General features: G+C 38.6%; 1 protein-coding gene across 3 annotated transcripts; it reads left to right on the top strand.

Moving 5' to 3' along the window:
- Window positions 1-166: 166 nt before the first annotated feature.
- Window positions 167-18,840, top strand: KATNA1 (katanin catalytic subunit A1). Of its 3 annotated transcripts, none has more exons than XM_032682275.1 (12): window positions 189-271; window positions 2,473-2,773; window positions 5,215-5,389; window positions 6,122-6,279; window positions 7,713-7,896; window positions 9,648-9,769; window positions 11,056-11,161; window positions 11,499-11,657; window positions 12,788-12,914; window positions 14,475-14,609; window positions 14,883-15,009; window positions 18,501-18,840. In XM_032682275.1, exons 3-12 carry the CDS (start codon window positions 5,219-5,221, stop codon window positions 18,697-18,699), a joined length of 1,488 nt encoding a protein of 495 aa, XP_032538166.1. In that variant the 5' UTR covers window positions 189-271; window positions 2,473-2,773; window positions 5,215-5,218; the 3' UTR covers window positions 18,700-18,840. The 3 variants fall into 3 exon arrangements, 2 of the variants coding, with proteins under 2 accessions (XP_032538165.1, XP_032538166.1); XR_004355948.1 differs by lacking the exon at window positions 2,473-2,773 and adding an exon at window positions 15,969-16,168 and having other exon boundaries at window positions 193-271; window positions 18,501-18,606; XM_032682274.1 differs by lacking the exon at window positions 2,473-2,773 and having other exon boundaries at window positions 167-271.
- The last annotated feature ends 3,018 nt before the right edge of the window (window positions 18,841-21,858 follow it).

Below are 21,858 nucleotides of genomic sequence, written 5' to 3'. Positions count from 1 at the left end.
AAAATTTAAACCCAAACCAGATCATCGCTGTCACTAATAATGCTCAGACACCAACTTCTTGCCCCCCCGGCCGGGCAGACCTTCACCCCCGGCCTCGCCGGGCTGGAAGTGACGCAGCCGGATTTGCCTTCAAAAATTGCCGGCGGCAGGAGGGGGAGGCGGCGGGCAGGGCCGGGGGTGGGGTCGGGCGTCGCTGGAGGAGGAAGGGGGCGGAAGAGGTGAGGATCGAGCTGCTGCCGCTGTCGCCGCCGGTCCGAGCTCTGGAGAGGGAGTAAGTGAGCGAGGGAGCCCCGCGGTACCTGCCCGCGCCCGCCTGGCCGGGCGGGGCCGTGCGAGGCCGTGTCGATGCCCCCGCTCGGCCCGGGCGGGGGGCGATGCCCGGTCCCGCTCGGTGGGGGCCGCCCCGAGGGCTGCCGGGCGCCGGGAAGGCTCCGGCTCCTCCGTCCCGCGTCGGAGAACGAGCGGCCCCCGGTCTGCTCGTCGCGACACCGCCACCATTACACGGTTGCTCGTCGGTGTTGGTTGTGTCGAGCTGTATCTCGCACGTTGCGCGGCGCGGCATCGCCGAGGTGTCCCTGAAGCCATCGGGAGGGGAGGCCTGCTCCCCGCAGGTGTGCGGCGGGCGCTCCCTGCCCCGGGAATCCTCCTGGGTGGGCTGCTGGGCACCGCGGGCACTGGTTCAGGCACGGAACTCTGGTTCCCCACTTTTCCCTTCAGCCTCCACCTGTTTGTTGTTTTGTTTTTCTTAATGAAATAGTTTGCAATAATCTGCAGTGATGTAAGTTTCTCTCTAGGTAGGAGAAGCAATTCCACGTATCCATTTAGCTGCAGACCCTTACAAAACTTTCTGAGAAATTTGCTAATTTAATATAGATCATCAAAAAGAATGCTAGCCCCCCATGAAATGGGGAGTAAGTAACGTGTTTAATCAAGCCTTTTGAAAGGCTTAGCCTGGAAAACATAAAATCATCTGCCACAAGTGTATCTCTCCCTAATGTTTGATTTATGTTTTTTTCTTTTCCACGTCTAGGCATACTTGTGTTCATGTTGGTGATGGTTCTTCTTTGCTACCATTATTGTTAAATACAATAAATGGATGAGAACCATTTTGTTTAGTATCCAATAAGTCTGGCAACTCTTCTCTTTCCCAAGTAATTAACGCAATCACTTCTTGATACCAAATGTTGCTAACCGTGGATGTTATGAAGATGAGTATTAAACTAGAAGGGAGCTCCAAGGTGATACCATCATGTAATCAGTAAAAATTGATTCCTGAAAGATGTTACTTTGGGGTGATTTTTTCTCATCTGGCTTGCTGAGAGAACTTTGCAAAGTTTACATGATTGCTTTGATGTCAGAGCCTGTATAGCAGGCTGAAATAATGGAAACATGTGCGCTCTGCCAAAATTCAGGCTCTGGCTTAGTCCAGATATTAAGGTTGGACTGAAAGACTCTTGGAAATATTTTCCATGTATGTCCTCTGCTGTTTGCCAAGTCAGCAAGTCCGCTGCAGTAATTGATGAACTCCAACTTAAATCTTCACTTCCAACATCTGCATTATCAATCTCTTGATTTTTAAAGTTTGGGAGATTTCTTTCTGAAATACGATTGATGCAGTGTTTGGTTATAGTTTCCCAGATTCTAATATATGACTGTGAGCAGAAATTATAGTCATTCCTGATGATAATTCATTAAAGTCCTTATGATAATTTCTTAAAGTCCTTATGGAAAACATGAAGTGCCCCCAGTGTTTTCTTGATGGTTATCTGTTACCTTTCAAATTAAATACAAAATACAAACAAAAGTTTGTACAAACCTACAACAAAAGTTGTAGGTATCTTGAACTTTGGTTAGGTTCAGCCCTCTCTGCTCTTGGCTGTTCTGTACTCAAGAAGTATTTTACATCCTCTGAGCAAATGATAAAATGTATTCTGTTACTAGAGATGGGTTAATTTCAGGGAACCTTATATGGCCATAGCTAGTGTAAAGAGAGATTATTGGGAAGTGTGTGTTAGTACACAATGTAGAATTAAACTTACAAGACAAAGTGCTTATTTTCCTATAGTCCTGTTCACTGTAAACTTTATGACCTCTTTACTATTTCAGTTGCTGTTGGAACATAGATAACTTCACTGGTCATGATTCATGGAAAGGTCATGGCTGATAAGTGCAGCCTTGCAGCTTTGACATCCTGTTACATGATAACACCAAGTATTTGTAAACACATGTGGTATTACTAAGCATTGAACACATGTGATATTACTTTAAAAATTATTAAGTGGTCAGGATTAGTTTTGTGGGTATTTTAATCGCTTCGGTTCTGGTTTAACTGTGGATTTGTGTATGCTCACGCCTCTCCCACATGTGTCTTACACGCTACTCTGAGCTGCCACAGCATATGGCAACTTTCTGCTGCAACTTTAACCTAGTTTCAGATTAGTACTCTAACTCCTGTTTGTTTTTTCCTCTTAGAACTGCTTCAGCATCTTCAGTTACAGGTGCAGCAAGCCCATGGATTAGTGTATCAGCTCTAACACTGCCTGTGTTCAAGTGGCAGCATCAGTGGCATGTCCAGACATAAGCAGAGCCAGCAGCTTTTTCTGCCTCACTTGTACACAAAAGCCTTGTATTTGGAAGCCACTTCAAGCTCTCCTGCTCTTATGAGTCAAGATGAAGCAACAAATTAAATTGGTTTTCTAGTTTCAACTAAATTCTTTTGCATTTTCAATACCACTCATGAAACAGATAGATTCGAATACCATTATAAATTTGAGTGAGCACCTTCCTTTTTTTTTTTCCCCTACATGAGTTGCTAACTCCTTCTGCTTATACTTCTGTTTCTACTTTCTGTCCTTACTTTGTCTGCCTTTTCTAACCTGAAAATCTCATTAACTCTTTTATTATGTGCAGTGCTATCATTTTGGTCCCAAGCTTTCGTATCTTTCTGACTTAACCTCTTTAGTTTTTTTTTTTTTCCTTCTAGCTATTTTCAGATGAAAACTGATATTACAGGCTGTTTTGTTTGTGGGGTTTTTTTCTCAATACATAAACAGAATTGCTGTTCCTCTTGGATTGCTCTACAGCATTCAGTGTAGGGAAAAAAAAGTTATCTGTGACCTCTCTTGGCTTTTAAAAGTCTAGTTTGGTTATAGTAACTTGCTATTACTTGATTTTTAAACTGTTTATTAGCATCTTGCTCAACCTGTGATTTCAGTAGTGTTAATCATGGGTTTGAATTCTCAGGACAGGCAAACAGGTGTTTCTGGTAGGATGAGCAGAAGTGGAAAAGCTTGCTCCTAAATTTAGCAGGGAAAACTTTGGTAATATCTGTGTGATGATCCATACAGCAGTTGGCAAACATCTTCAGGCTTTCTTCTCCTGAGGTTAAAACCAACAAAACTCCCAAGTCAAACTGTGTGTCCAAAGCCTAATTAGCCTGGGATATGTTAGCCTTTGTAGTTGCTGGTCACATTAACTGTATCAGCTTGTAGACATCATGGCCAGTTCAGCAAGTCTCTGGCCAGAGTGAGATTACATAATGTAGGTCCTATGATAGCAGGTTTCCAAGCTCAGCCCCACGGGTCCCTTCTGTATGGATGGGTGTAGGCTGTTGGAGGCCTGTCTTCAGCTCCCTTGCTGCTAGAGTTTTGCTGGTTTGAACTGAAAATTTTCACAGCAGCTATCTGCTCCAAGGAAAGGTGGGGAAAAAAGAGAAAGGAAGCAAAAAAGAGAAGGATGTTGACTCGGGAATGCCTCAGCTGTGTGTCTGTGTGTAAAGCTACTTGGGAAGGGGACAGAAAAAGGAGTGCAAGTCTTAAAATGTTTGATTTGTACTTCACAACCCCTCTTTACAATGAAGAGCTAACATTTTAGTATTAGGTTGGCAGGTGTGTGCAAAGTGCAGCTTCTGAAACCTCTGATGTGGCCGAATTCGACCCTGACCTCATCTTGAAATGCGTTCAGTCTTAAGTCTGTTTATTGCGCATGAGTACCTCTTACATTCTTTAAATAGTTGATCTGTATCAAGTATGCTTCATCCCAGGGCTTAGCTGTAATTGCTTGTCTGCAGTTGCTTCTTACTGGCACTGGGTACAGGTACCAAAATGAGAGCAAGATGACTCTCTTGCAGGCGTGTTTAATTGTTTATTTTATTGTTTTCTGTGCTTGGATAAGGAAGTAAAAGGAGAGTGGGGAAATTCTTGATGTGCAGGAGACAAGAAAAGCAGAGACAGTGAAGGTATCATAGAGAAGAAGGGCATGGGATGTATAAGAAACTTGTAAGAACATGGAACAAGTGCTCTATGGACAGTGGCAACTGCAAAGAACAAGTCTACTGCTTCTACTTACTACTGTCTTTGTATAAATAATACTTCTGTGCTATTCTAATCTAAAAGTGCAGATTCTGCTAGTGCTGCAAAGTGAAAGTGGTCGCAATCATTGATGATAGCTCCAAAAGCCCACGAACTACTGCTACTGGTGGAGAAATGTAGTGTGGTTTGAACAATATGTTAAATAAAGTAGGTCGTCACACATTACACATTTAATCGTACATTTCCTTACCTTTCAGTGCTAATTTAGCAGCCTCAATGTGTTTCAAGTGTTCCTTTTTAAGTGTAAAAATGAAGGTGATAGGAGCATGCAAGCTGGGCATAGAAGGTGTATATTTGTTTCAAACAAACATTAAATAAAATTCAAGAGTTGTAAAATCAAACTAATGGAAGAATAGTTTTTTCCACAAGGCAAAATAAGACTGTTAAAACTTACATGCATGGAATGTTAAGGCAAAAAAAATTGACAAAACTTAATGCATCTGGAAAAGAGTTTGATTTGTTGTTTATTGGGAGTTTTTTTTAAACCATAGATGAGGACAGTGAAATACTAGTTTATCTTACAATAGAATGAAAAGGGAAGTAGGCATTTGTGGCTTGCAACAGTTGTATTTATATCTGCATATCTTGTATGGGCTTTTCAACAGAATCTCCATGGCAAGAAACAATGCTGTGATGTGAAGAGTTTCATTTCTAGTAACAGAGCAACAATTACCATTTTATATGGATGACATTAATTTTAGGGCTTTTTTTTTCTAACTAATACTTTTCCAGCTTCTATATTTTGATATGCTAAATGGGGTAATGAGCGTATGAAAATAGTTGCAAAAAATTGTTCTGCTACTGGGATTTTTTTTCTTTCCTTAATATCTTCTATTTTTTTCAGCTTCATGTTGAACATGAGCCTTGTTATGATCATTGAGAATGTAAAGTTGGCCCGTGAATATGCCTTACTGGGAAATTACGACTCTGCAATGGTCTACTACCAGGGAGTTCTTGACCAAATGAATAAGTATCTGTACTCTGTGAGAGATACCTATCTGCAGCAGAAATGGCAACAGGTAAATATTACTTTTCTGGGGCATTTTGTGGGATAAGTATTAAAGTAGCAAAAACTGCCACTCTTATTGTAAACAAAAGTATAAAAATACTTAAACGATTCTCTGATAAATTAGTGCTGTTATATATAGGCTTCGTTTTTATTATATAGACTTATTTAAGTCATCTTTATGACTTCTTTCTCTGTCAGTGACAAAAAAGTCAGTAGAACACAGCGCTGGGGTGCCAGTGCACTCTGACTTGTCAGCTTCTTGCTGATGAGTGCCCCTGTAATGCTGAAGTTTTGTAGTCTGGTATCATTTGGGTCCTGTTTCCCTCAATGTTTTAGTATGACTAAGGTCCTTAATAGAAAGTGAGTTGTGGCTACCATGGTAATTTGTCCTTAACACAAACCAACATTTTTTTTCATTCATATTCAGTCTAACGAGTTGATACTTTTGATTGATATTTAATCTATTAGGTTCTGTCATACTTGTTTAATATCCAAAATTTGTAAAAAAATCTCTTTTGTTAAATCCAAAATCTATTTGTTTATTCTTTAAATGTGCTGAGGAAGGCAGAAAAAACTCCTCAATATGTAATGTGCATAATTCTTGTTTATTGAAGTAGAATTAGGTAGCTCATTAAACCCTGTAGAATCTATCCAGGCATTACATGAGCTTGAACAGAGAACTGTTACAAACTTATTTCCAATGTGCTTAATCTACTTCTTTTTTTTTTTTTTTCTTAATCAGGTTTGGCAGGAAATAAGTGTGGAAGCTAAGCATGTGAAAGATATAATGAAAACACTGGAGAGTTTTAAATTAGACAATACTCCATTGAAAGCCTCACAACAAGAATTACCAGCTCATGATGCAGAAGTCTGGTCTTTGCCAGTACCTGCTGAACGTAGGTAAGAGGAAACCTGAAGGCCTAAATATTTATCAGGACAAAGTGTGCTTTGACTTCAGTCTGTTGTGGTGTAATTTTTGTTCTAGAACTTCGATATGTAATACTTGCAGCTTACCACTGTTTGTAGTGAAGGAGATGCCAGAATGTTCTGAGGGTTTTGTCTTCCATGGCATGACTAATGTCAAGCTTCTTCCTCTCATTTAATAACTGGAACACTCCTAGCCAATTTCATTCAAACCTTCTGGAAGAATAGAGTCTGGGAGGTAGAACTTTCCTAGTGTTTTGAAGATTTCTAGAGAAAATATACAAACTCATGTTACTAAAAAAGGAAAGTCTTGAGAGAACTGTTTCTGTTCCATTTATCTTGCCAGCTGCTGAAATACTGAATTGTAGCAATATGAAAAAGCCGCAGTGAAAACTTGGGCCATATTGTGTTGGAATAACTGCAGTAAATTCCCATGCTGAGATAGCAGAACTCAAAAATTTAGGTGGAAATTAGATGTGGAATTGCACTATTCCTTTATTTTGAGCTTTGGAATGGCATTCAGAGGTGGCTAGGTGTTCATAAATATAATGGTAGGTTGGTAGATACTCCATTTGGAGAATGAAAATACTCTGACATGATCTTAGCATCAGCATATCCGTGTAGTCCAATATGCATGTTATCCTGAAGAGAGATGTACTGCTCTGACAAACTCACTGCTGTGAATCAGTTAAAGACAACTTCTGTGAAGATGCTGGATCCTTGACACATCTTAAATGATGTGTCAAATCACATCATCTAGTTTCAGTAAGTGCTCTCCAAATACAGAGTCTTATATTTACTGTTCTCTGGAAATATCCCTGACCTTTTGCCTTGACTCATAGCTTATTAATGCAGGAATTTTAGGAAAGCCCATGGAAAAAGTGTATCTGAGAGTAACAGATACGTATAGAAAAGAAACTTAATTTTAAAAAAGAAATCCATAATACCAGTCATAGTATTGGTTTGTTCACGTGCTTCTAAAATTAGTTTAGTTTCAAAGGAAAGCATCACATAGACTTCTTTTCTTTCAAAGGAATTGGGCATGAAAGGAAATGAAAGTAGAATTGTCATTCCCAAAAAACTTTTACATTTCTTTGTATAGGGAAGTGAGGACTGTTGTGGTAAGGAGAATTTTTGGTTTGTTTGTTATTTTTTTTCTAAGCTCCACAATACTAGAATTACTTTTACTGATAGAATATGCAGGCAAGGAGCTTGTTTTAAGCAAATGAACCTTGCTGAGTTTGTGATCAAGGGAAAATGGATTTTTAGTGACTATCTAGACTATTTAGTGACTATCTTGTTTCTGACATTATCTTGAGCAAAAGGCTTTGCAGTTTGTACCCACTTGATATGTAGTGCTCACCAGTGACTTTACACTGAGGCTTTTTGCATATGTTACAACTAATTAGACCTTCGCCAGGACCCCGAAAGCGTCAGTCTGTTCCATGCAGTGATTGCCGAGGTCACAATAATCGTGTAAGTGCAGCTGTCAGAGGCCCTCACCGTCCATCCTCTCGAAATCCCAGTGATAAAGGGAAGGCAGTCCGCAGCCGGGAAAAAAAGGATCAACAAAATAAAGGAAAAGAGGAAAAGGTAAGCTTGCAAATAACTTCACGGAGTTGAGAAACTCAGTCTTTCTTTCTTAGTATTGAGTGTATTATAGAATTAGATGCCTAAAAATATTTCTTTTGTTCAAGTCAGTGTGCCAGTTTGAATCTCTCACCTTGTAAGGTGTCTTTGCTTTGTGGACAGTGTTGGTTATGGATGAATTAGAAACAAACAGATGCTCTTCTGGAAGAAGTGATCTGGTAAATGTATCAGAAGGGAGGGTATCGAGAGGATGGAGCCAGGCTCTTCTTGGTAGTGCCAGGTGATAGCACAAGATGCAACGGGCAGAAACGAATGCACAAAAAGTTCCACCTGAATATGAGGAAGAAATTCTTTGCTGTGCGGGTGACTGAGCACTGGAACAGATTGTCCAGAGAGGTCGTGGAGTCTCCCTCACTGGAGATATTCTAGAACTGTCTGGATGCAATCCTGTGTCATGTGCTCTAGGATGACCCTATTTGAGCAGGGAGGTTGGACCAGATGACCCACTGTGGTCCTTTCCATCCTTACCCATTCTGTGGCTTATTTACTGCAACTTGGATATTTTAGACTGAGATTGACTCGCTTCTTTCAAAGCACTTCAAGATTTATGTAATCCTAAAAGGAGAACTTTACTTTTTTTGTTTTGGTGGGGGTTTTTTGTTTGTTGTTGTTCAGATCTGATGTTAGTTCCTGTTAGTCTTCAATTTAAAACAAACAAAAAACCAACATGCTTCATGAGAGAGAATAATCTATAATCTGTTCTTTGAAATCAGACTGCTTTAATTTTTGCTTTGTATCTCCATAAATTTACCTGATCACTAGAGTAAAGATCATACAGAAGGCACTAGAATTGTAGTTTTCCAGGGTCTAAATAAATCCAATCTCCATGTAATAGTTTGTTAGCTTCAGCAACCTTATGTTGTGGCAAGGTGTCATGGCCTGTGGAGATGTTGAATGATGAGGGTGGAACTGTTTAGCTATGTAAGCTACTCCTTTTATTAGGAGCTCACTCAGGATATACACACAGAGAGACCGGATAGGTCTTCTTTTCTTTTTTACAGTTGTTCTGTCATCACCAGTGCTTGCTGTTAAGTGTATAAAAAACGGGGTATGTCTAGTGCATTTTATTTCCTCTCAGTTGCATGGTCTCTGCTGTTTGAGCCCTTTCAACTGTGTAGCTTCTTTGCTTCGGCTCTACTGCAGAGCTGCTTCTCTGCTGTTCATGTCCATGCTTCTATATCAGTTAATTAGTTATTTTATTACTTCTGTGGTCTTCCTGCAGATCACCTTTGCTCATTCTATATGGAAATCATGCTTACTTTTTTTGTGTCCCATGTATATGGGACGTATATGACACTTAGAGGATTTGAGATACCTAGGTCAGTGTGACTTTATGGTTCCAGTCTGACACATAATTTCCCCTTACCCAGCTACTGTCTCAGATAGTTTTTGATTTTTCTGGGAGAAGAGGCAAAAACTGTTAAGTGGGATAGCTGTATGCAGTTTTTATTAAGTACTAAGCCAGCGGTACAGTATGCTGGCTTTGGAGAGAAGGAAATGGAACTGGGGCAGTACAAGAATCTGGGTGAAACACACAGATCTTGCAGTGCAGCTGTAATACAAATGCTTTCATAATTTTTCATGCTGGTTTATGTTGCTGCCTTCTAGAAATACAGCGCTATTGTGGACTTGTTATAAAATCTATTAGTAGCATAACCATTGTTATGTATTTATGTTGTTTCCTTTATATGTAGAACAAATCCACATCTGAGATTTCAGAGTCTGAACCAAAGAAATTTGATAGTACTGGATATGACAAAGATTTAGTAGAAGCTTTGGAAAGAGATATAATTTCTCAGAACCCCAACATTCGATGGTAAGTTTGAGTACTGCTGCTAGTTTTTCTGCATTGTTGTTTTTATTTCCTCGTATACAGTATGACAAGAATTAAGTATTTTAACATATACTTACATATAAAAAGTACCTACAGGTTTTCCTTGCTGCTTTAAACAGGCATCTAAACTTCATAAGAAGTTTAATATTTTTAGAGCATCTTTTTTCCATGCATAGATTTGTAGAATAGTTTGGGTTGGACAGGACCTTTAAAGATCAGCTAGCCCAATCCCCTACCATGGGCAGGGACATCTTTCCCTAGATCAGGTTGTGTAAAGCCCTGTCCAATCTGACCATAAAAAGCTTCTCAAACTTTTCTAAGAGACCTAAAATCTTGAGATACTCTTTTGCAGTGTAAAAGTTTCTAGTGTCTGTCAGTGTCTCTTAATTTGAAAACCTGTTTTGCTACCCAGGGACATATCAAGACAGAAAACTGTTTAACAAAGAAATTATGTCAATATAGGAACCCTTTGAAATGTTGCTGGATGTGATGTGGCTGCCAGTATAAAATATAACCCTGTGCCAGTACCTTTACATAAACGTGTTAAATATTAAACGTTATACAAAGGATGTTTTGTATTCCAAATGTTTTCAAGCTCAGGTGGTTTTGTGAGGATTAAATGAGCAAAAATCTTCTGTTAAATAAAGTAGGCTTTAAAAAAACTTAACACTCCCAGAAAAACTTGGTGTGCATGCAACTGTCATGTACTTCAGTTTAATATGTAAATACATGTTTCAGTTTTTATACAGAATCTTAAATTATGACTTCAGATTTGAAACTAGTTCTCCATATAGATATGCTTTGAAACTAAAATATTATTTAGGCACATGCTGATAAGAGGAATGCCCTGAGAGTTACCCTCAAGAAAATAAGACTCACCTATAAAGTACCTAAGAATTAGTACTTTTGTAACTCTGAAAAAGAATTCTGAAAATTCTGTTTAATTTTGCTCCATTTACTGGTCTTCAGCAAGTTGTTCTTGTAACAATGTAAGATGGTATTTAAGTTTCAGGGACACCCAATCTCTCGGCAAAAGAAGAAAGCATAATCTGTAGCTAGCATAAATTTAACCAACTTGCTCTATTCTGCTTATCATTCTGTGAATGCCAACAGTGGTGCTCTAGTGAAATGGTTAATGTCCTTTTTTTGTTGGATTTATGGGAGAGCCAATACATAACAATAAGTTTAATTGCGTAATTTTTTGAGCTGTGGACTGATTCTTTTGCATCCTGTCTGAATCTGTCAAACAACTTTCTCTTTCTTGTCAGGGATGACATTGCTGATTTAGTAGAAGCCAAAAAGCTGCTTAAGGAAGCTGTAGTTTTACCCATGTGGATGCCAGAGTTTTTTAAGGGAATTAGAAGACCGTGGAAGGTATGAAAAAGTCTGATCCTGTGATCATAATTAGGATTCTGAGATTGGATCTTGGCAGAACAAGAAATTTCGAGTATTTTACAGTTTATATAAGTTCTTTTCACTCTTTAGCAACAAAGTTATGGTAAATAGTACCAACCAAATAAAGATGTCAGCCAGATACACACTCTGTCGTCAGCTGTATTGTTTCGGGTAAGCAATAGTAATTAATACTTACCTTTGAATAACTTTTCAAGGGAAAGTTTACATCTGTTGTTTTACTATTGCACTACTAAATAAACTGTAAATTTCTGTGCTTTGATTCTGGTCTTAAAAATGGTTCTTTTTATTTTAATAGGGAGTTTTGATGGTTGGTCCTCCTGGTACTGGAAAGACCCTCCTAGCAAAAGCTGTAGCCACTGAATGCAAGACTACTTTTTTCAATGTTTCTTCTTCCACACTTACCTCAAAATACAGAGGAGAATCTGAAAAACTTGTTCGTCTGCTGTTTGAAATGGTGATTGAAGTTTCTGAATATGAACAGTGAGATAATGAAGAAGGATCTCTTCCAGAATAGTGAAACCTTGCCAAGGTTTCAAACAGCATGCACAAACAACTCTCCAAACTTTCAAATGCTTTATGCCTTTCTGATTTGCCTGTTTACATTTCAAGATTATTCCTAAATAGCTTTATAAAAGCTGAAAAATTAGGTCATGTTTTAATTTCAGGACGAGCTTGCTACATTAGAGGGAGCTCGCTGTAAGTTAATGAGTGATGCAGAATGTACTTGAATATAAAACTAAGATGAAATTAATTGCTTTCTGGGTCTGAACCCAATTTAGGCTTTGTGTGTTTTGTTGTTGTTATGGGTGGGTTTTTGGGGTTTTTTTATGCTTAGAATAAGTGGACTTCCAAACTGTAGTGGGCTTCAGAGCACATAAGACTTGAAATTGGCTCAGAAAATAGTAATTTTTCTTTTTTTTTCTTTTTTTTTTTGGTCATGTGTTACCAGGTTCGTATGCAGTGTTTGTTAGGGTGTCCAGTTCTGGGGAGGGGCAGCAGAGTTGCAATTACAGTAGTCAGAAAAGTCAGGAAATAAAAGATCTTTTACACAGTAGTTTGATAGGCATGGTATCAACTCATTTAATATGATTGATCAAAAATGTATATACACAATGAATACTATCTCAACTGTTTTAAGACAGTAGCCTTTATTATTGTGGATCCTTGTCTTTGACTTCCCTTGTTTTCAAAAGGATCAGAGTTATTTTGCAGTTGACCTGGTTCTTGGACAGGTTCCATGTCATGGAACATTCATTCTTGCTCCAACTGAAATTTTATTCAGGCATTCTGTGATGACTTTCACAGTTATAAATGTTAGTCCTAATGTGGAAAACTGTGTTTAGCTCATTAAATGTTTGTTTATAGCCCTAACAATTACAGGACTTTGCCAAAAGCTGTTCTGCTCAAATGCACAGCTGCTCTATACCAGCGTGCAGTGGTCCAAGAGAGGGAAGATTGGGAATTGTTTGATACTTATGAGCTGATTGAATGGGGTAAATATGTCTTTACTCAAGTCTGAATATGCTGCTCTTAAATGCGAGTAGACTGCTACTTCAGCTTCCACTTTGTCTTTGCTTTCTTTAGGCTCGATTTTATGCCCCGACAACTATATTTATTGATGAGATAGACTCTATCTGTAGTCGAAGGGGAACTTCAGAGGAGCACGAAGCCAGCCGACGTGTGAAGGCAGAGCTGCTGGTTCAAATGGATGGTAAATAACCTGATTACTGGGAGGTGCTGGACTGGAGGAAACTTGAGGGACCCAAAAAAAAACCCCCACATTGAAAACTTCATTCTTCAGAAGCAGTTTTGTCAAAGCTTTACATTGAATTGGGTTAGAGATCTACAAGTGCACTACTCCAACCATTGGTGTGGAAGGAAAAATTATTTAATAGTCTTTTAGCTTCTGAGCTATGACCTTATATTAGTGACCCAGAATAATGAAGTTTCAGTGGAAAATACAAGATTTCAAAACAGCAGAAGAAAAAAAAAGTATTAACTGTTTCTCTCAATCTTTACCTAGCATATCACTCGCTTCTCCAAAAGCAAGTAGAAAGTGTTTCAAAAGAACTGCCACCTGTTCCAAATTAAACTTCAAAGGCAATCAGTACACTTAACTTCTTTGGGATCTCTTTTTCTCTTAAAGATACAATCAAAAAATGAAGACTTTTTGTATAGAAGTGGTTTAGAGAGTTTTCATTTTAGAACACTGAGTTTATTACAGCTATTTGGTTAATATTTCACAAATCAGCAAAGTTTAAAAGTAGGTAATACAGTGCAAAGTTTCTGTAGAGGTATCCTTTTTATACTCTTGTGAGCAGAGAGAAGGAAAGGAGTAACTGAAAAGTGCTACTCTGTGGGATGATTTGTGATAGAATTCCATGAATCGCAACATCTGTTTATTTATTTCTCAGTCTCTGATGTTGATACCCTTTTATGTTTGATTTTAAATAGCAGCAGAGCTGTAATACTGTTCTCATGTCAAGGATGTACATAATCTGAATTTCTTAGTAGCAACTATTTGAATCCTTTTACTTGAGCATTCATAAATGGTGTTTTATCTGCAGATTCTCTGGCAGACTAAGTACAATGCCTATCCCATGGCCCAATCCTATAATTATAAACAAAAACAGTAAATGCAGAGAGTAGCAAGTTTAATGAAATTAACTTCTTCCTGTTCCAGCAGATTCATAGTCTTTAGAAAGTGGGGTGGTCTACCTGTCTCTGAGAAGTTGTGATTTAGTCCACCCAATTTAAACATTAACTGCAGCAGTTTGTAAGAATCCATCTGTATATATGAAACCTTTGGCCTGAATTCAGAACTGAAGAAACTTTGTAGGGAAGTAATGCTGCTCTTGTGTGGCTGTTAGTGAATACTGTGGGGGAATGTCTGTTTTAGAGTGTAGTGATGGTTCTGGAGAGTTGTTTTGTTTTTCCTCACATGCTCTTAGAAGATACTGATATGAAAACTGAAATGCTCTAATGGCAGAAATGCATACAACTCAGCTGTAAAACCATTCTAACCATGATAGAGAGGAACTTCCTGATCTCAGCGGTGGCCTATGCCACTGCTCCTGTTTAAACCAAGTTTCCATTTATGTTTGCAGACTGTCATAGAGATGAAAAAGTGAATTCTGTTGCACTTGGCGAGTCTGTTATGCTTGGACTCACCAAAGTGCAATAGAGTAACTGCTTTAATATTATAGAACCATGGATACTGTTCTCTCTATACATGAAATTTCTATGTATGTTTTACTTTCTCTTTTTGCAGGTGTCGGAGGGGCTACTGAAAATGATGATCCTTCTAAGATGGTCATGGTACTTGCTGCTACTAATTTTCCTTGGGATATTGATGAAGCCCTAAGACGGAGACTAGAAAAGAGAATTTACATTCCTTTACCATCAGGTATGAAGAGTTGGGGAGAGGAGTGGTTAAAAAGACTAAAATCTAAACTTTATCAATATTCATTTAGTTTTGATCGCCCGATTTAAAAATCTAATTGATACATGTAAGCAAATTCACTTATGGATTCAGGACCAGGTGAAATCTAAACAGGAAATTTACCTTTATAGCAAATACACCATCCTTTTTCTCATTCTTCCCTCTTATCCCTCTTCAATTTATTATTTATCTTCAGAGAGCAAATTGTATAGTCTCAATTTTCTTTTCTTTCATTAGCAAAAGGTAGAGAGGAACTCCTAAAAATAAATCTGCGAGAGCTGGAACTGGCTGATGATGTTGACCTTGCAAACATAGCTGAGAAAATGGAAGGTTATTCAGGTGCAGACATCACCAATGTATGCAGGTAAGTTAACATGGCATCATTTGCATTACTGTCACTACACACTGCAAGAAAACTGTTTGTAAGGTATCCAAGTTACATGATTAAAGTTGTTGGATAAAAATGGACTGTAACTTGTCTTTTATGTATGGCTAAAAGGTGAAATACTGTGTTAATATTTACCTAAGTTTCCATTTGAAGAGCAGTCAGTTGCAACATAGTAATTTAAATAAGCTATGATTTAGGTAAAGTTCCACGTTCTTTCATGTAGACTAAATTCCTTGCATGAGGAATATCCACAGGATGGTAAACTTTAACTTGTAGATTTGCAGTCATTCCACTGGGGTTACACTTCTGCAGAAATTCATATGTAGAGAGGTGATAGTGGCAGTGGCCAGAGTACCTAAGTAACAACACAGAGCATTCTTCCTTCATGACACAGAAAAGGCATTGTGTGATGGTACAAGAGCTCTGTACTCAGCACAGTGACTATTGTGATGAGGCTGACCTAAGTTGTTTTTTTTCTACCTCCTCCATTTCTCCTTCTTCTCCATACTGTTGACATACAATCATTTGTGAGCCTGTTCTCTAACCTAGATTGCTGAAATAATTGACTAAAAATACCTTCTAACCCTTCCTCTATATTTTCTTTCAAAAACTGAAAAGGAGAGGACTGATCTTCAGTCATGTGGTTTACATCAAAAGACTTGCACTGGCACAGTTGCAGCAGTGGCAACTTATGGAATTGCCAGGAAGGGACAGAACTGAAGCTTTTTAAGGTGATGATGTCATCTGATAAGCACCTGTGTAATGATGCTTTCAGGCTTTGGAGGTAGCACTGTGGTGTGGCAGGGCAAGGCTTGAGCTCCTCATTGTGCCAGCCAACTCTTGTGGTGCTGTACTTTGAACAGGATGAGAGAGCTGTTCTGGATTAAAAACACCTTCTCATTATTTCCTCAAACGCGAATCTGTTTCTTGCCTAGATTCCTAATAAGGCTCTGCAAACATGTGTCAGCACAGCTGAGAGGACAATATGCTGTGCCACAGGGATGAATGCAAGTAGCCTGTACACAAAACTGCCGCCAAAGGCTCTATCAGCAGGGTCGCTTAAGGCTGAACTAAGAATATGGAGCCTCAGTATGGCTTCCTGAACAAACCTTGGGCAGTGTCTGGGAAAAGAATGGTATGTTAGTTGCTTTGAATCTGTGTTGTGCAGATTTGTTTCATTTGTAGGTTTGTGAGATGAATTTGTGGTGTTCTTTTGATCAGTCTTGGTCTTGGTGTTGGTTGTGCTCTGAAAGGAGCTTGTGCTAATAGGTTCACGTCATATAAAAGAGTTTATTTGGTCTGCTACTTTGTGCATTTTAGCTGTACTTTGTCTCCTCCAGTCTGTTTAGTGTTTTTTTGTGATTAATTTTAGACTGAATATCAATACATTTGTTTAAAAGTCAGAATACTTTTAATATTTTTCAGTTAATTACATATGTGTATATATATATATATGCATACACTGTTACTTCTGATTTTTTTACCTAAAATCCCTTTGTACAAATACTATTAAACAAAACAAAAGCAAACCAAAAGATGAAAAAACTAAGAAGAAACACCTGAGTCTTTCATTTGTGGCAGTCTTCTAAGTGATAACTGAGGTGGCAGCAAGCATAAATCCAGATGAACTGAGGTTTGGATTCACATGATTTGAAATTACTTAGGAAGTACTCATATTAGCCTGTGTATTTACACTTTTTTCATAGTGTCAGGAGAAACAGCTCTTGGATATGATTGTTTCATGAACACTGAGTCAGAAAGACGTGGCTGATTTAAGTGCTTTTGAATGGTTCAGACTCACAGTATGTAAGCATAGTGAAGTTCAAACCTGTAGACTATGACAGTCCTTGCTAGTGCCACAAGCAAAACCAAAGAAAAAGTGGCCCAAGACGAGGTTTACTGAAATTACTCCCCCATCTTAAAGAAATTGAAGTTCAGAGTTTGCTGAGCCAGAGTGAAAATCAGTCAGAGGTTACAGTATAGTTTCTAATAGTCAGCATATAACCATGGGAAATGAAGGCAAGACTTTATTTTAAAATGACATTCAGGGAATGCAAAATGCATCTGAATTGCGTGTTAGATTGAGTATGAATTGACTTTGAATCGTTGTTTTGAGAGGGCTGTGAATGTTGAAAGGCCTTTTGAACAGAACTGGCCCCTGCTGCATCTTTCAGTGGGTGGCTGCTTGTTTTTTTGAATACAGTTTTGATGCTTCTCTGGGCACCAAGAATGCGTTTGAGAAAGCACTGAGAGTTCATGTTGGAATGACTGTCGATAAAATGACTTTACAAAAGGAAGTGGTGGCAGCTGCACTTCAGTTGTGTGGGTGTGTTGAGGTGTGGTGGGCTTGTTGGTTTGGTTGGTTAGGTTGGTTTTGCTGTATTTTTTTTTTTTTTAACTGCTGTATGGAAGCAAATTAGATGCATGGAATGCTCCCCCTCACCATTGTGTAACACTGGCTTTTAGTTCACAAATGATGTTATAACAGCAAAGCATGGTGATATTTGGCTAAGAATTCAACCAGGCAACTTCTTGGGGTTGTTCTGAAATTCTAGTTCCTGTATTATGCATTTTAATTTATTAATTAACAGTTATTTAGCATATTCATGAAGTCAGTTATGATTTTCTTTAGGGGGTGGGGTTGGTACTGAAACAGAATATGCTGAAACCATCTTTCTAAATCCTCCTAGAACACAATGTGCAAGTTTTTTCTCTTTGGATTCTCACCTGTTAATGTGATATGATACACTGTTGTGATATCAGTGGGATTACCCTTTCATTTTTTTACTACTAGACAAATAAGCAGCATTTTCTTATAAGCTATATAACGATGAATTAAGGAGGAACTTTAGTCTCCCAGTGTTATCTATTACCTCACCAGCTCACCACCTGCTGCTACTAGATTTACTGCTGGAAATCTAAATGCAGTCAAACCTAATGCAGAAAGAAAATGACACATTTTTAAAGACACTTAATGCTCATTGAGGCCAGAAGTTTGAGGAGCTACAGATGAACAGATTTTGTCATTTAGCATTTCACTGGTTGGAGGTAGATACTGTTGACTGTCTTTGAAGGGGGTTTCCTATTCAAACCAGGAAACATTCAAAACACTCCAGCTGCTCCTGCTATATCTAGGAGGAGTGAAATTGTTACTTTTGCCTTGTTTCTGTTTAAAAATACAATAAACAGTGGCTACATCATAGGCATTAGATAAACTGGTTAATCATCACCTCTTTTGCCTAGCCTGTCAGTACTAGCTATTCAGACATCCAGTGAGGATAAATCCATGTCTGAAAAATGTGGATAGCATTTGGAGATCTTGATATAAAAATTTACAGTTCTTTATTCTATCTTTTTGAATGCAACAGCTTAACTGGAATGGTATGTTGAGCCTTTCAAACAACTGAACTCACTGTCCTGCATTGAGTAAACATTTATTTCTTTTTATTTCTTACCTTCCTGAATAGAGATGCATCATTGATGGCTATGAGAAGGCGTATTGAAGGCTTGACACCAGAAGAAATAAGAAATCTTCCCCGAGATGAAATGCACATGCCAACAACTATGGAAGACTTTGAAATAGCTTTGAAGAAAGTTTCTAAATCGGTATCTGCTGCGGACATTGAGAAATATGAGAAATGGATAGCTGAATTTGGATCATGTTGAGTTGTCTTCTCTTGAAGAAGCCACTTTATGTCTTAAAACAGCTTTAGATGTAATCAGTGGTGTTTCAGTGCACTGCGTGCTCTTTTTAACTTTTGTAATTTAAGAGCAACAGATGTCTCAATAAATTTTTTTTTAAATGCAGATTTTGTCTAGCTCTCTTTTAACTTGCTCGAAAGTCACCAGTTTTTCTCAAATGCTGATGGTATCTGCTTTGATTTTCAAGATTACTTAAATTTAATACTAGAACTCTCATATCAGAGTATTTACTCTTAAAATATTGCTGTAACACCAAAAAAACCCCAAAAACCAAAAACAAACTAGCCCTGCTAAATGAGTAAGAGATGCTGAGAACTGGGAAACAGGAAGAACGAGTTGGTTACAAAGACAGTTTTCCTATCTGATCTTGGAGAATTCTACCCTCAAACTGTTTCTAAGGTATTAATAAGGAACCTCTGCAAAGGCTGAGATGTGGAACAGCAGCCCTTGTGCTGTAACACTTAATAGAGTCAACTGAAGTTTAAGCAAGGGGTAGGATCATTGTGGGTTTACGGTGTCTGTTAAATGATATTAAAATACATCCAGCCAGTGTTAACTAACTCTGTGTGGCCAGTGGTGATGCCGAGTCACATGTGAAGTCTCCTTGTAAGTCTAAGAGGAAACAAAATGTTTCTGACGTTAATTCTGAAATATGTTTTTCTTCCTTGACTGTATGGGATTGTAAGGGTCAGAACTGTAGACTGGTAGGTTGGGTCCTGGCTTACACATTTATTCTGGTAAGACTGTTCTGATAAGGCAGCATGTGTTACATTTGTGCTCAATTGATAACCCTGACTTAACAATTGACAAAAAATCTAAATTCTCTTTTTTCATTACTTGGTAAGTAGAATGTAGAAGCAGTTCTCTGAGAATGGTTCTACGGTGACCATCTAGATAATAATTTTAGATTTTTCTCTACAATGGTAATTGTAACTAAAACAGCTATAATTTCTATCCATCTGCTACTACTTTGGAAACACTTCTTTCTGCTAGCTCCTCCCAGAGCAGGCAGCTGTAGTTCTGCTTACAGATAAACTTTTATGCTTTTTCATGAATCAAATAGGTCCAGACTTGTTTCAGATGGTAGATACATGCTATACAAAACTGGCTGTGGAATTCCTGCTCATGTGTCTCTTTAGATGCTGCAAGGCAGCCAGGAAGGACAAATGGTAACGAAAAGTTGCAGTCTGAGTAGGAGGCAAGTGCATCTCAAAGATAGAGTTGTGTAAATGCCATTATTGTGAACATCTTCCATGTACTTAAAATTCATCACTATGTTGTAAGTGACAGCTGGACACACTGAAAAGGGACTTTCAGCAGTGTCAGCTATGAGATGCTCTAGTAAAACACTAAGATCTTGTGAGAGCTCCTGCACCCCTGAGGGAACCTGGCAGAAATGAAGGAAGGAAGTTCAGGTGAGTACACAAGTGTGTGCATTTATATTTCCATTTCCAAAGTGGAAGACTGATTTACTTCTTTCATTTCAAATGGATAGCCTTGTGTGTCAGAGTTAAGAAAATTATAATTATGTGGTATTTTGAAGAAGTGAGTTCTCTTACTCTACTTATTTTTGTGTTTTTATGTTAGGATGAGAGTGGACCTGTTAACTGTGTTGCAGGAGGAGATTTCTTCTCATAATTCATTGCAGGCAAACCAAAATACTCAATCTGTCCCCCAAGTAAGAAGGGAAAGGAGGCAAGCTTTGATCCTTGGAAGCAGTCCAGCAAGGGGCCGCTTAGACTGAAAGTGTGATATATTTTGAGAACTCCTACAGTAAACCTCACTTAAAAAGCAGTAGTTTAGTTCTCAACCAGCCCAGTTCACTCTGAATGAACAAAATGAACACCTCTGTAATATGTGCTAGAGGCTGAATTTGTAGCTCAGAGGTTCATTTTGTTTTGGAACACACAATATGGTGATACATGGTTGCAGTAAGAGCCACAGTTTGTGAGGAGGTAAGAGATGTTGCTGTTCCTAAAAAAACCAAGGGGTTTTTTTTGATAGTTGGGAGGTTTTGGGTTTTTTTTCAGTACCTTGCCCCCCCCACACTTTCTTTTCCCTAGCGGGCACATGTATTCTTATCAGTTCATATCCTGGGAAAATGAGACCTACCGTGACTGGCATGCAGGACAGTTGCCCTTTCCCAACTGCATTGCATAAGGTGGTTCTTAAATCAATTTACAAAATAGTTCAGATTAGTCCCAGCTCAAAGTAGCACTCCTCTGAAAGGTGCAAGACTTATGATTTGGGAAATCCATGTGCATGCTAAAGCAGAAACACAAGTGCTTTAACTTTATTTAAGACTCAGTAACTCCAGCTCCTTAAAGCTGCTATGTTGTCTGGCAATTACTGTGTTCAAGATTTGCACTGTCTTTAGAATTTCATTACCTGGTGGTAGTACTTCTTTCCTCATACTTTGTAAACACCATACAGAAGAGGATTACTGAGCTCATGGAAATCAGCCAAGTTGTGAAGCAGTACCAACACTTTTTTTCAGGCTTTAACCACTCATTTGTTGCAGCTGTTTAGAAGAGATAAATCTCCTTGTTTCTGTGCAGGTGCTTGGTTTACAGTTTCATAAGGAGGGATGCAAAGAGCATATGCAAACATCTGCCAGATTTCCATCTGCAGTGTAATTCACACTGTGCTTGGGCACTAAGGAAGAACTATTGTGTTTCTTTCCATCCTACTTTTTTTTTTCCCCTGAAGAAGCTAACTTCAGCCTTATACACCGCTTCTACTTGAACCATGCTAATGAAGGAGCCAGAGCTATGTTCATAAAGTGTAAAGAACATGAATTTCCACATGCAGAGAAGTCTGTCTACAACTGTTTGAAGAGCTGCTCTTGTCTGTGTAGTCACCATTTCTGTGTTAATCTTAGCAGTTTCCTGTTCAGCCATGGATGACAATCCCTTTGCAACCGTAAGGGTGCTAGGACAAAAAATAAAATTAAAAAGCAAGGGGAAGTTTGAGCAGTGTCCCTGTTACCTTGGGCTGACATGTACCAACCACACTGCACTGCTGGGTGGTGAGTCTTGGTTTAGTTTTTTGCAAGGCAAGTCAGTGTTAGAAATGTTCCTTCTATCGCTGCAGTGCTGTCAATTGAGGGAGACAATGTGAGTT

The sequence above is a fragment of the Chiroxiphia lanceolata genome, chromosome 3 (genome assembly GCF_009829145.1).
Source record: "Chiroxiphia lanceolata isolate bChiLan1 chromosome 3, bChiLan1.pri, whole genome shotgun sequence".
Taxonomy (NCBI): Eukaryota; Metazoa; Chordata; class Aves; order Passeriformes; family Pipridae; genus Chiroxiphia; species Chiroxiphia lanceolata.
This window is presented reverse-complemented; position numbering and strand designations above follow the sequence as displayed.

Coding starts and splice junctions, on each gene's coding strand:
- KATNA1 (XM_032682274.1), top strand. CDS start 5,219: ATGTTGAACATGAGCCTTGTTATGATCATTGAGAATGTAAAGTTGGCC. Junction 11,162..11,498: donor GAATTAGAAGACCGTGGAAG/GTATGAAAAAGT, acceptor TTATTTTAATAG/GGAGTTTTGATGGTTGGTCC. Junction 12,915..14,474: donor GCTGCTGGTTCAAATGGATG/GTAAATAACCTG, acceptor CTCTTTTTGCAG/GTGTCGGAGGGGCTACTGAA.